The sequence below is a fragment of the Tursiops truncatus genome, chromosome 1 (genome assembly GCF_011762595.2).
Source record: "Tursiops truncatus isolate mTurTru1 chromosome 1, mTurTru1.mat.Y, whole genome shotgun sequence".
Lineage (NCBI taxonomy): Eukaryota > Metazoa > Chordata > Mammalia > Artiodactyla > Delphinidae > Tursiops > Tursiops truncatus.
In genome coordinates, this window is record NC_047034.1 from 57230027 (window position 1) to 57245572 (window position 15546).

The window sequence follows — 15546 nt, forward strand, 5'->3', positions numbered from 1 at the left end:
TTTTATAAGCCAATCTCAAATATTAGTGTTAGAACAAATACTAAATTACCTTTACTTTTCACCTAAAAAATCATCTTTTTTGCAGCAACTGTCCCCATAAATCCAAAGATACTGCTGTTAATGACGTATTTAGGTACTTAAAGTTACTCCATAAGTAACATAATAAAAAATAATCTGCCTAGATAGAAAACATCCTTTATCATAATTCTTAGGAATGCAATGTTAACTGAACTGAAAATATTTCAAAATACTTATTTAAAAATGTGTTCACAGAAAACCATGTAAGGACTTGCAAGTTAATTTGAGTCTTTAGAGGTATTCTTGGTAATAGGTCTTTAACTGATTTTATCTGCAATATTGTAAAACACACCTATATATAATGTTTTAATTTGACATAAGTCAAAACCTTTAGGGCACCAACTATCTGAAAGGAACTCTGTGGAACATATAAACATAAATAAGGTATGGTCCTTGTAAAAAGAGCCTACAATTTATCTAGTGTGGGTAGTGACATACAAAACACAAATAACAAAGGAATAAGCTCTAAAAGAATAAATATGTGAGGCTGTAATAGAAAGCCAAAAAAGCGCTTCTGTTTCAAATGTGGGATATAATTAACCCCATATCTGTGTGTACGTTATTAATCATATAAAATTCCTACTACACACAAGTCACTGCTGAAGAGTTCGCCAGAACATTAAAACACATAAAACCAAATTAGGTTAATTAGTTTAATGCTCTGAGACATAATGATTTTGAAATTATATAACAAAAGGTTTAAATTTTTATAAAAATAAGAGCACATTGAAAGACATTCAAAGAAAAATAATCCATGTTACGTCTTAGCTCAAAAATTTTTTTTGCATATTTGTGTCTATCCATGTCCATGTGCATAAGCAATAAGACTATAATGACATAAGAATGTGGCAAGGGGTATGTGTGACCATTTATCAGATAAATCCTGTATATGGTAATTGCTCTGAATGTTCAGAGAAAAGAAAGATCATTTTGGTCTGATTTGATCTGAGATTTTCATAGAAAACTTGAAGAAAAGTAAAATTTTAATAGAGGAAGAAAATCAACCGCATTCCAAGAGAATGGAGTAGTATAAGCAAAGCCAGGAGGTAGAAAGCTGGGACATGTAGGGAAGTTGTGGAAAGTAAAACTATTATAAGAAAAATTGTATGACCATAGACTCAGGTTTGTATTCAATAAATGATCTTAAAAGCCACCTAGTACAATAACTCTCTGTTAGGGCCAATTATGGAGAATTTGGTCATTATACTGAAGGCAGCAGAAAGTATTCAAAGATTCTAAGCCAGAAAATGGCATGATCAAAGAAGTGTTTTATTAAATATTACCTCCCTGAAATAGTCAGTGTCAACTCTGAACCAGGGAAGACAGGAAGCAGCCAGCCTTGACCCCCTCCCTCTGACTGTTGGAAGTCCTGCCCAGCCTTCAAAATCAAAGCAAGTACCATTTCTGAAATATGCCTTCTCAGAAACATCCAGTTATCTCTCCTTCCCATGAACTCCGCTAGCTCTTGGTCTGTGCCTGTATTCTATAAACAGGATTGTGTTATACACAGGCCTCTAACTCCCCTCCAACAAGGTCTGCTGCTTGATGGCCAACGGTGTGTTGCATTAATCAGTATCTCTACCTCTCTCAGCACTGACATTACCTCGCAGTGTTTAGTTTCTTAAGAAATATTTATGGAATTGTATTTTGATACCAGGGTTATATACAACCAGATTCTCAATGTTTATCTGCAATAGGAAATTTAAATAATTTAAAGAAGTGTGCCATAGACATGTGCTGCAGCGAGTATGGTACATTTAGGAATCCAAAAGTGGCCAGTCTGGCTACAGCACAGAGTTAGGGGCTGGGATAGAGAGGAATAGTAACAATAGAATAGGCTGAAGAGGTAAGCAAAAGACAGATTCTACAGGGCCTTGGAAACCACACTAGTGAGTTTACATTTTATTCTGAAAGTAATAGAATTCCAGAAGGAATGAAAAAGAACATGACAAGGGGCAAGGAGACCATTGTAGCAACCCACCCAAGAGAAGACTAACTTTAATAATAGCAATGATGATAGGAAGAAATAGAAAAAATTCCTAAAATATTATAGAGGTAGAATCATATGGACCTGTTAAAGATGGAAGAAAACAAAGGTGAGGGGAACAAGGAGTAAAGAATGACACTCAGGTTTCTGGTTTGAGCAACTGGGAGTTACCACCCACAGAGAGTGGGAACAATGGAGGAGGCATGAATTATAAAATCAGATGATGAGTTTAATTTGGGAATACTGGGTTGAGGCTTCCCTAGGATATACAAGTAGAGATTCCCAGTATGTAGCTGACTATGGTAACAGTCCAAGAAAAAGTTCTGGAATGGAGATCTAGATTTAGAGGCATCAAATAAAGCTGGTAACTGAAACCACTGTGGTGAGTAACACTATTGGACAGGGATAGTGCAGTGAGTGAGAAAAGAAAAGGGTCTACAAAAGAATACTGATAAAAAGAAGTTCTTAAGCCATGATCAGAGGATAAAGAGCTCCAAAATAAAAACGAGAAGGAGTGGCTAGAGCAGAAAGAGGAAAGCCAGGAGACAATGGAGAGTTATTTCAGCAAAGGGATAGGATAGGTCTCTTCAACAAGGAGTGGTTAATGATGTCAAACAAAGGACTCAGAGTTGTCCATTGAATTAACTGTTCGCTCCTGGCCGAAAGCAGTCTCAGTAGAGTGGTGTGGTAGAAACAAGGCTACGGTGAGCCAAAAAGTAAAAGAGAAGTGAGAAAGAAGAAAGAGGAGTACTGACTCTAAGTCAAACCCAAGAGGACTCAAAGGAATCAAGAAAATGGAGTCCCTCAGAGATGCAGATTCCACGGCAAACGTCAGAGCGTACCTCTCCCTCTACTACTACGTTTAGTTTGTAGAGGAGATTTGAAATTAAAAGAAACGTCAGTTGTGCTATGATGGAGGAATTACTAGAAAAATGGCAACATACACACTAAGGCAGTGGAAGAGAAAAGTCTATCCTTTATACTGTAGTGACAGAGCATTTAAAAAGCTGACTGTATATTCCTGAGCCCTGGGGTTTGTTTAGAAGGAGCTAACAGAGTTACCTCTTTTTTCTCTTCTTGAAGCCACCACTGTAGGTTACCACCAAGTTGTCAATAAAGTATAGCCTGCTAAAGGACCCAGAGCAATCAGCTGGATTCACCGTATTCTAGAACTGTGCTGTCCAGTACAGTCGCTGGTAGCCAGAAGTGGCTGTTTAAATTAAAATTTTAATTAATTAAAATTTAATTTTCATTTCTTCTGCTTTACTAGCCACATTTCAGCTACTCAATAGTCACATGTAGCTAGTGGCTACTGTATTGGACAGCATAGGTTATAAAATATTTCCATCATCTCAGAAAGTTCTATTAGACAGCACTGCTCTGGGGTAAAGAATCTCTTTTAGAATGTTTTTTTATATTACCCCAAGATTATAAACAGTTGCTGAGAGTCCCAAGAGTGCAACTTATCACATGTAGGCTTGGCTCCATCCAATCAGATTGAAGCCAAAGGAAGAAGAAGAAAACTACATGATGTCGACTGCCCCTGTAGGATCTTTAGTGAAGTCTCAAGCTAAATATTATGCAAGAAAACCCTACAGAACTTGGGGGCCTATAAAAGAAAGATGACTCATCTCCTAAGACTCATTTTAAGGATGAAGATAAAGTTCAAAACAACAGATTTGAGAATGAAAGAGAAAAGTGGAAGTCCACTTATTTTTAAAACAGTGCTTGAAACATTAGAATTTATAACTTATTTAAATAGATGATACTAACGAGGTCCTTGCAAGTTGCTCAAATCTATATTTCTACCAGTCCTGGTAGGAAACCAAGCATTTAATTCCTAAAGTAGCGTATAAGGATCTTGCTATAATCTAATACCTAAGTTTTAATTCCACAAGAGAGAGAACATTCTCATGTAAGAATAGGAACTAGATACACCATTGCAATGGAATATGATTATGTATTAGGGACACATAAAAAAAGAATGTAAAAAAAAAAAAGAATGTAAAGGTAAAGACCAAGATTGTTTTGGAATTTGGTGCCAAGGTTCACATGTACTGCCTTTAGTAAAATGGTAACAGAGACATTCCAGAGGATCAGGAAAGAGATATAATGAATGCTACCACCCTTAGAATTTTCATGGTGCTCACATAACAAGAACTGAAATCTGCACACTATCATTTCAACTGTGAGAAAACAGGTGGGGAGACCTACTCAGCAGATTGAAAAACAGACTCGGTCTGCTGTTTGTGGCATAGACATGTTATTCTAACGGTGTGTATCTGGAGCCCATGTTTCTTAAACCACTGGACTGCAAAAATCTTAGTAACTCAGAAGGCAAACTGTGCCCATGAAAATGGAGAAGAGCACAAGAATTTGAAAGTCCATTCCCCAAGGCATTCAGCTAACAAGCCTGCCTTTCTGTTCAGACAACAGGATTACTGAGAAAGAGAGGAAGTGAATGAAGAATAATTAATTGGAATAGCTCGTTTTCTTAAATAACAAAAACTAATTATGTTGTGTTAAGAAAAATAGAATGTTGGGGTTTTTTTAACCAGGAAAGAATGACAAATTAAAATCCTTAAGTCATGAGGAAAGTTGACATTTCCTTCTGAAATACAAAACTTTTAGGTTCAGAAACTATATTACAATTGAAAAACCAAGCCTTCAGAAATTAAATTCCAAAGCAAGTCTACAGCAGCGCTTACTTGGACACATTACACATGGTACATATTTTACGGTCCATGTTTAACAAATAACTGGGAGATGAAAAAAAAGTTTCACATATTCAACATGGCAGAATAAATTCTATAGCAAAAAGAAGAATTTTGAGTTGTTTTGAACACTACTCTGAGACATCACTTTCCATTAATCTAATTTTAGCAATTTGTATTCCTTTCTTTTTGGTAATTTTTAGAACAAAATGTCATCCCAGTTGAAAAACAAACTACATGTGTAAAATACTCTATACATCACCATCCTATACATCTGAGGGGTGGTCCTCCTCCTTCGGTAAATCTCTAAAAATCTCATGAAACTAATGCTTATTTTCCTCAACTCTAGACTTTAATTTTCTATCTTCAGAACTTAAAAATACTTACATAATTGTCTTCAAATATGGCTTGACTTTTCTTTCTTGATGGAAACAGCATTCCTGCCAACTTCAAAATTTATAGCTACAACCATATTTTTTTAATTTTTAAAAGCACAAAAAATACCACAACTCCTCAAAGTGATTTTGAAATGAACATTTCTTCATCATCATAATTATCCCATGTCAAATTGAAATGCACTCCAACTCAGCATACAAACAGAAAGAACATTTACCTCTGAGTCTCAGTGCAAAATATTACATTTGGAGATAACATCAGCAACTAAAAAAGTCTTTCAGTGGCAATCATACTCCAGTCATTAAAAACGTCATAAATGAAGTAAAATGGTACATCTCGTAGAATCAAGTTCCCCTGTGTGTGTGTGTGTGTGTGTGTGTGTGTGTGTGTGTGTGTGTGTGTGTGTGTGTGTATGAGTGTGTACATATGGTACTTTCTCACTTTTACAGACTGCACCACAATTTTCAAAGGCACTTTCACATAACTTCATTAATTTGATCTTCCAACAATCCTGAAAAGTATACAAGACAGGGATTTTTTTATTATTCCATTTGACAGAGCAATAAACTGAGATACAGAGAGACTAAGTGGCCAAAACCCAAACCTCATCAGTGGCAAACCCTGGAAAAAGAATTCAGACTGTTGACTCCCAGACCAGTCCTTCAAAAGGAAGTTTAGGTGTGCAGTTTAAATTAGATGAGAAACGTGCAAAGTTGCTGGGTTTCTAAAGCAGTTTGAACAATGATTCTTTTTAGTCCCCTAGCATCATAAAGGTTCACAATCTATCTCACTGCTGGAAAAATGGGACTGTCACCTGGATTACAGAGAGACTGTACCAAAAGGCTGCAACTGAAGTATTTTCATTTGCAAAATTATACGCCTTTGAAAACCTAGTCAACCTAATACTTTAGTTCAACAGTTTCTGAGGTAGAAAATATTAAAATTTACTGGAGAACATAAACTCTGGACCATTTATCTTTAAAAATAAGTAAAAGGATAATCTAGGGGGAAAATGTTTCAAGCAGAGTATAGGGGTGAAATTTAAATTTAGTGCTGGTTAAAAAACATGTTCAAAACTTGAATCTTTCCATACTGATTATGATTTTTTTCTCTGTTTCCTCCTTGAATCAGGATACCATAACAGGACAGTGCTGCAATATCCTTTTCACTTTTAAGTTACGGTGTCAAGTTTATATCTGCATCTGCTACATTTTTACAAAAATCTAACTGGCATTTGTAACCAATAAAAGTCAACATGAAAGGCAGTATTCCTGGTTATTTCAAATGACTCAAGGATTTCTTTTTCTTTTAAATTCCTCAAAGAAGCAAGTGAAGTAAATGGAGAATACATCAGTTTAAATTTTTACCTGCATTTCTCTATACTTTTCAATTATTAGGCAAGCTCCTAAAAGACAATTTTTTTTTTCCTTTTCTTTTTCTTTCCCCCATAGCAACTAGAGCAGAGCTCAGAACAGGCCACAAAGATTTCACTGACTACACAGAAAACCAGGTAGAAATTCTCAGGTCCACCCTTCCAGGCCTAGGGACAAGAAGACACATCAGAGTCTAGGTTTCTTGCCACTGGTGATTTTGCAGAGGGAAATGAGCAGAACAGATGATGAGAGCCATAGGGGCTAGAAGACAGGGGAGCAGGTCTGTGTGAAATGGCTGTGGAGTAAATCCCTATCTAGACGTTGGAGCGGGCAGTGCCGGCTAAAAAAGACAACTGTCTAAAGAAACATATTCATCACTGAGTTCTAACAATTTTACACATAAGTCACAGACAGAAAACAGTTGAAAAAACTAATGTACCAAAACCAAAAACTAGTGTACCACACAGTAGTAATAACTGCTGGATGCAAAATGTGTATACACTGTTCGTTAGGCTATGTTCAGAATGAGACAATTTTCTGTTGAATAACTGGGACTTTCCTCTCTAAAACATGCCTATAAATTCCTCAGGCCACTGTTTAGTTTAGATCACATGATCTAGATATCTGTTTCTTCTAAGTCAAAATGTAAAACTAAGTCAGGCTAGTTTTACATTTTCTTGTGTTTCATTTTTTATTTGTTCCTATTCTTGAAGACATAGTAAAGTAACAGTACATAGGCCTCTTTACCTTATTTTTTATATAAAATAAACTATATTTTATATACTTGAGGTTTGAACCGCTTACATGCCACAGGTATATTTTAGAGTTAGAATCAAAATTCTTTAAAAGCAATAAAAAACTGATTCCACTAAAGGGCAGGACAAAATGGTAAATTCAGGGTCTTGAAAATGTCACACAATAAGTAACCAACCTTGAATACTTAAGTATAATGTTTACCTGACAATATCTGTGAATATAGCAACAGAATATTAGAATACAACAGAACACATGTATGATAGAATAGCAATATATAGACAAGCCTATATAAAGTATATATACTTCATAGAAAAGAGAATGTTCATCCAAAAAGATTACATCTAAGTTCACAAAGGACAGTTTTTTTAAAAAATAGGCCACTATAGTCTGATTTAGGGATGGCGAAATAGCTTGTATCCTGTGAATTGCACTTGATATTTCAAATTTATGTGAGAAATTGTTCCCTAACATATTTTAAATGTGCATCTGTTACTGCTTATCTATGGGAGCTCAAGTACAAACTGCAGATCATCATCCAAAAACAAGGAGTATCTGAGCTACATATGATTTCACATGCTGTACAATAAAGAAGCCAACTCCTTTATTCAGAGAAAATGGCCCCATGGCCACGAGGCTCAGATCTCCTCGGTAGGTTGACTCAGAGTTAATCCTGACACAGAATGCTGGGGTTGTTGTAGAAATTCACATGTGTATTTGAGACAAACCAGCAGGAGGAATGCATGTGACAATCAAGGATTTCACGTACTTTGCGAAGCCAATGAAATCTTCGTGGTTGGTGTTGATGTAGGAGACTTGGATGTCGATCAACAGCAGTACCTATAAGTCCAAGAGAATCACTTCAGTGAAAACCCATCTTAAATATTCTCAAACACTAAATTCAGTAATAGCCTACAAATCATTTATCTTTATTTAATTTTAAAAAGGATGCTTCAGTTAGAATGAAAAGTTGCATTAAATTTTTTCATTAGACTCTCATTTTTACTCTAAACTCAGAAACAAAAGATCTATGTGAAAAGTCTGAGTCCCACATGAAGACAACAGCATTATAGTTTATAAGCATGTACTTAACATGCTTACTTAACACAGAGCCAACTTAACACAGAACCTAGAATTATTCTATTCCTCTAAAACGTAGGTGTAATGTTCAAAAGGACACATGTATAAAAATACATGTGGCACGAAGGCCATGGAGGAGCTGCTTAGAGCTTCCTGCTCCTGTAGACATCATATGTTGTTAGCCACAAAATAGCAATATCACCTCTTGTTTTTCCTCTTTCTATCTCTTTAAGCTCCCTATAGGCAAGTAGAAGTATCTCATCAACCAACTCAAAAAGGCAATATACAAATAAAAAGCCTCCTTGAAATCAATAGGCTTCACTGAAGGTGAAATCTGAGTGCATCCAAGCATTTGTGGTAACAGTTCATTGGCACAGTCTATATAATGCCCCCCAGGAGGTGCGTCCTCAGGAAAGCCTTCCCTGATCCTCACCCCACACCCTCACCCAAGACCAAGTTGGATCATGCTATTACTCTCATATAGTCTATAAATCATGATAATATTTTTATGTATTATACCCTATACTTTTTCTTTGTGGTGTTTATCACAAATGTAATTAATTATTTATATTATATTTTGTTTGATGTTTTGCTTCCCAGCAAGACTATAAGCTCCATGGAAGCAGAGATTATATTTATCTTGTTCACCACTTTATCCCCAGAACCTAGCATGATACACACAACAGGTGCCTGAGAAACATTTGTGGCTGTAAATTCTATGACTATCTACCAGTCTTGAAGAATAGTTTATTTTAAAGGGAGAAATTTATTCCCATATAATTAGTACATGGCCAAGTATTATTGTTTCTCACTCATTACCCAATGCTATGGTCTCTGAGGCTTTGCTTTTGTGGCTAATCTCAGTTGGTCATCCGACCAAATCTTGCTGTGAGCCCCGAGGAGCCCTACCGAAAAAAAGACTAAATCACCCCAAACCCATCCCCACTACCAACATAAAGCCAATGCCCAGGCACTAACTGGGTCAACAATATCATACTTGTATGAAAAACTTTCATATCATCAGATAATAGTTTTTTTTCTTCTCTCAATGAAGAAAACTGAAGAGTTAGGAGGAGTCATCACTATTAGATTATCTGTGGCATTGCCACTATTCTCCCTACAATAAATCCAGATTCTATTAAATTTTATACCCCAAATCCATTTGGCTAGGAGTTTGGATCAATAAACCATAATATTTAAGCACAAATTAGTAGTTGCCACCATAAAGAGCAAAATATCTACATAATTCTCAACATTGCCAAAGGTTGTCGTGAATATCTTGGACGTTCACACACATTAACTTGGACTGCAGTACGGGGGAAAAGTGGAAGAAAAATAACAACTATGGCTGCTCTCATTCATATTCCTGGAAACTGGGAGTCTGTTTTCATCCTAGGAAAAGAGCCAGGTCGCATGTGGGGGATGAAAAGGAAAAAAGTACATTTTTTCTCTTTTTTTCACTCTCTCTCACTGCCTTTCTCACCCACAGTTATTGAAAATTTAGTTGAAGAAATGTACAGCTACCCCTGGTAGCAGTCATCACCCACAAAGCCAACCATTTCAACATGTAATTACATGTATGGAAGCACCTGGAATAACAGCAGGCACACACCGAAGCTCAAAAAACCTTTGTTTTAGAAAAACGTTCAGGGAGATTTATGGTTTTTCATATTTTTAATTCTGAAGAATTTCCCCCACACACAAAGTTTCCAGAGCAGAGGTTGGTAATAATTCCATTTTTTTTTAAAAAAACTGCAAGAATACCTCAAAGCAGTACTGGCACAGAAGTCTAAGGAAATGGGTCACTCTCTGACCAGCGACTTCAGAAGTACCATATGGCCTAAAGCAGCACGGAGTTCAGAACTCAAATGTGAAATCTATGCAAACCGACATGTTCACGTTACCAAAAACATGCATGTGTTTACTATGCCACACAGGTCAATATTAGCAGTGGCAGGCACCAGCTTCTTCAGGCAGTTGATTAACTGTCAAACCAGGCCACCTGAGATGGTCACTTAGGAGAGAGATGCTCGCTCCCTCCCTTAACTCCCACTTGGGGAATGAAGTAATCACTACATCAGAGGTACAGATGGAAGACAGTCTCCCTTGAAATCAGAAAAGGCAATTCTTTCTCATGTCTACTATGTGTCATAGCTCTTTAGGAATACAAAAACAACTAAAATTAATGAAGAACTAAGAGCTATATCTGGATTACTTCATTTCATCCTCACAAAATACCTGTGAGTTAACTACCATTATTATTCCACTTTCAGATGAGGAAACTGAAGTGTAAAATTAATAAATAACTTGTTCATTTACACAGAAAGCAAATGACAGAGCTTGGATTCGAACTCAGGCAGTCTGAACCCAGAACCCACAATTTTTTTTCTTTTTTTTTTTTTAATAATTTTTTTCCTTATTTTTTTGGCTGCATCGGGTCTTAGTTGCAGCACATGGGATCTTCATTGAGGCACGTGGGATCTTTCATTACGGTGCGTGGAACCCACGTCCCCTGCATTGGAAGGCGGATTCTTTACCACTGGACCACCAGGAAGTCCCTGGAGCCCACAATCTTAATGACAATGAAAAATGTGAGTATGTCATTTCAGTAAAACAAAAACTATGAAACATGAAGAAGTTAACTGATTTAGATATGAACACAAAGATAATTAAGATAAGAACTGTACAACTTTTTCCTCAATACTGTTTTTACACAGGATCCCTAAGAGTTAAGTAGAATGTATTATCATTTGAACTTCATAGAATAAAGACACAAATTAAAATGGTTATCTTAGTTACTTAAGGTCAGGAGTACAGTTGATAACAGAACTCGTTTTCTTGGTCCAGCAGGAGCCATGACATTAGGTGTGTGGGGGAACTTCTGGTCTCGGGTTGTATACCTGGACCCAGGCTTGACTTCACTGGCTCATGAGTTAACACTGATTTGTTTATCTCTACTAAGTCACAAAGCCTATTTTCTCCACTTTTGGCTATTGTGACTACTCCAAGAGTGAGAAAGTTGCGAAATAAGTGAAAACTATGAATAATCGTTAGTTGACTTTCAAAACGCGATGATAGGGCTTCCCTGGTGGCGCAGTGGTTGAGAGTCCGCCTGCCGATGCAGGGGACACGGGTTCATGCCCCGGTCCGGGAAGATCCCACATGCCGCGGAGTGGCTGGGCCCGTGAGCCACGGCCGCTGAGCCTGCGTGTCCGGAGCCTGTGCTCAGCAACGGGAGAGGCCACAACAGTGAGAGGCCCGCGTACCGCAAAAAAAAAAAAAAAAAACCACGCGATGATAAAAAGTAGCAGCAATGAATCCCAAAGCTCGAGCAGAGAGCAGCAGGTTGTTACCAGAGTCACTCACAAATATCCCAACCTGCCAGGCCTCCATCCCTCTGTCTCTTCACTTTCTCCTTCCACGCCCACCCCAACCCTACAGCACCCTCTAACACATGTTGCATGTGTCTCTCTCCCTGTGGTTTGTCTCTACCTCTCTCTCTCCTATTCTGCCTTCCTCCTTTTCCCCAGTTCTTTCTCTCCTTCTTTCCAATTCACCTAAGAACCACAAAATCTTGGAATTCTAACTTATAGAGGACTTCAGAGATCATATAGACCAACATTTCAACATTGTACATGAGGAAAAAAACAGTCCTGAGAAGTGATTTGCTCAAGAACATGCTGTTACTCTGTGGTGAACACATGGCTTCAGTCCAGTGTCCTCTCCATGCTGTCACACTCACAGCTGTGTCCTGTAACTGAAGAGCATCTGAAAACCTTTGTGTTTCCCATTATAATGTTTTATAAGTAACTAAGAAAACATCCACCTAAATTTAAGAAGCTTGAATTATTTTCACGTAGTCCTTAACTTTTTTCAATGAATTATCCTCACTTGAAAATAATCGTTCATTCGTAGTTAGCCAAGATTCGAAGACAATTTCAAAGCCACTCCTTACAAACCATGTGTATTTACAAAATAGTTAGAAATGCTTAAAAGAGCTGTTCTTAAATGTTTTTATTTTTTTAGTCATAGGTTCCATGGATAAGCTGATGAATAGCTTTATCCATTCTCCTCAAGAAAAAAAATAAAAACACTAAACATTTTGCAAAACACTTCAGCAATTTATGAATATCCTGGTGCCCATCTGTGGGCCCGATCTTAAAGAAAATATGTGATATGTTTCCAGATTAGTGGTTTTCAAAGTGGGGTGTGTACATGCTAAGGGTACACATGATGATTCATGAAGTGTTGAAAAAAATAATGGAACTCCTATTACTGCTTTTTAAATGTTATCCTTCTAAGGTCTTTATATATGTTTATATTTTTAACATACGCAAGATGTTAGTATAGCAACACATGTATAAAATTCATAAATAAGTAAAAATAAACATATGTGGTGGTGTTCTCAGCTCTTTTTTTTTTCCATTCAGGGATACGCCAACTGTTGGAGACCAAACAATCCTGGAGAGGTCTTCCACTTCCCACAAGGACCCTGCCCACCAGGGAAGGCCTCTCCTCACCTGGTCCTTTGTCTTCCCTTCTCGCTCACGAATGTGGTTAGCAACAATCCTTTCCGTTTCCTCGCAGAGTCTGGGGAAGTTTGCCAGCTGTCAAGAAAAACAGATCTGAGTGTTAATACTCAAATATATACTGCCAAAAAAGAAAACAAATAAGTTATGTTGTATTCCAGAAGACATGCATTACCATTCTGGAAGCAGAAATGAAATATCCTAAAGAAGAATGGCAGAGTGACAGAAAAGACTGCACAAACTACAATCAGAAGTAACTACGTTATCTGAGAAGAAGCACTTCAAAACAGGCAGAGAAATTCCCTGCAAAGAAAACAGAAACCCAGATACCATCTAGCTCTATGCTGTACAGAGTTAGCACTTAATAAAGTTCAAAGATGACGAAGACAGAAATGAGGATGAAAAGGAGGAAAATGACTAACATTTATAGAGTGCTTACCATGTTCCAGGTTGTGTGCTAAGCACCACATGAATTACCTCATTCGAAATTCACAACAATCATAAAAGACAGATCCGATTATTAACCCCATTTTACAGAGGAGGAAAGCAAAGTGCAGAGAGGTTAAGTAACTTGCCCCAGACTACACAGTTCAAAATCGGTGGGTCCAGGATTCCTACCCAAGCCCTCAGACTCCAGAGCTCCTGGTCTTGTCCATTACTCTTTGAGGATGGTTCACATTCCATGAACCACAGAGACCATTTTTTTAAAATTCTACCCTAACAGATGTGTTTTTATATACATATTTTTGGCAAAACTGTAGAAATAATGCATGTCAATCACTTATCCCATCTCAATTATGCAGGTAATTGTCCAAAATTTAGTTTGCAGAAATGAATGAATTATAGTTGTTTTCAGTGTAAGGAAGAAAAGAAAAGGATGCTATCAATACAAGGATGTTCAAGGAAGCCTAACCTAAAAACGGGGCTTAGTCGGGTAAAGTCGGTTGTGGGGAGAATGGAGCTTGCCAAGCACAGGAGAGGACAGGGACAATGAGTGGTCAAGGAAGTAAAGGAAGGTCAGTGCAGAGAGCAAGGGGATGGTCTTTAGGCAAAGCTAGAATGGTAAACAGGGGCTTGATCCTTGTAGACCTGTTAGGAATTTTGGCTTCTGAAGCAATTCAGATGGAAAATAAGGGGACTTGGACAGGGATGGCAGCAATAGAAAGGGAAAAAAGTGGGCAAATTCATGGTTTATGACAGGCAAAGATGAATTCCATTTATTATAAAAAGCACTTGCAAATTAATAAGATTAACACTAATATCTCACATAAAAACAGGCAAAAACGTGATTTAATTTAAAAAGAAATTTAATGGTCAATAAGAGATAGTAAACTGCACAGAGTAATACAAAGAAAGATAGTAACTACTATGTTGTCAAGTTACTATAATCATTTTTATAAGACTTAATGCAGGTGAAGGTGTACTGAGACTAGCACAGTTTAAACTTGCAGAAGGGACGTCAATGAGAATAATCTTTCTGTTAAGCAATTTGGCAATATGTTTCAAAAATTTTAAAGACACACACACGTCAGTCTAATTACTTCATGGAATTCTGAGCTAAAATAATAAGGAAATTCATCACAGCGTTACTTGTAATAGCAACAATAAGACAAATAGACATAACTCTATAAGCCACCTAAGTATCCAATGATGTTAAATAAATTAAGGTAGGTCCACTAATGGGATGTAATAAGCCATTCCAAATAATAGCTAATATTTGATATAATACTATCTAATTTATAAATAATATCTAATAACATGCTAAAGTGTCTATGACACTGGGTGAAGAAAATCAGGCTACTAAATATAAAATGTGATTACACACAAGCATATACACACACTCATAGTCACAGGCTACCATATACACTTGATACTCTTTGAGGATATAGCCAAAAACCTTAAAAACTCCAAAATTCTTGAGTAATACTGTAGCACATAATATTTCCCCTAACTTGTATGCTAGGCCTCCCTGAGATGTGATTGCTCCATGGTCATTGGAGTCACTGTGCGCACCTACTAAATAACATGCATGATGCACATCAGTGTCTTAGCAAGACAACAAACTGCACTACTTCATGGAACCACTGTGATTACAAATCACATATAAATGTTAAATCACCTAATGCTGTAAGTCTGCTGTCTGTGCACAGAAAAGAATCTGCACAAATACTACAAAATGTTAATGGCAACAACCTCTTTGAATGATGGGCTTATGCATAATTTTACTTTTTTTCTATATACATGTCTGCATTTTCCAAATTTTTCCACAACGAACATACTTTTTTAAAAAAATTTATTTATTTTTGGCTACATTGGGTCGTCGTTGCTGTGCGCGGGCTTTCTCTAGTTGCGGCGAGAGGGGCCTACTCTTCGTTGTGGTGCACAGGCTTCTCATTGCAGTGGCTTCTCTTGTTGCGGAGCACGGACCCTAGGCGCTCGGGCTTTGGTAGTTGTGGCACACGGGCTCAGTACTTGTGGCTCGCGGGCTCTAGAGTGCAGGCTCCGTAGTTATGGCGCACGGGCTTAGTTGCTCTACGGCATGTGGGATCCTCCCGGGCCAGGGCTCTAACCCGTGTCCCCTGCATTGGCAGGCGGATTCTTAACCACTGCGCCACCAGGGAAGTCCTAGAGTACTT

General features: G+C 37.4%; 1 protein-coding gene across 12 annotated transcripts in view; it reads right to left on the reverse strand.

The window, feature by feature from the left end:
• The window catches only part of DNM3 (dynamin 3), a 570492-nt gene that overhangs the window by 320336 nt on the left and 234610 nt on the right, over positions 1-15546 (reverse strand). For all 12 annotated transcript variants that reach the window (XM_073804407.1, XM_073804410.1, XM_073804428.1 and 9 more), the window contains exons 11-12: positions 12902-12988; positions 8071-8141 (exon numbers count right to left, since the gene is read on the reverse strand). In XM_073804407.1, the coding sequence (XP_073660508.1) occupies positions 8071-8141; positions 12902-12988 (158 nt within the window). The remainder of the gene's footprint in view (positions 1-8070; positions 8142-12901; positions 12989-15546) is intronic.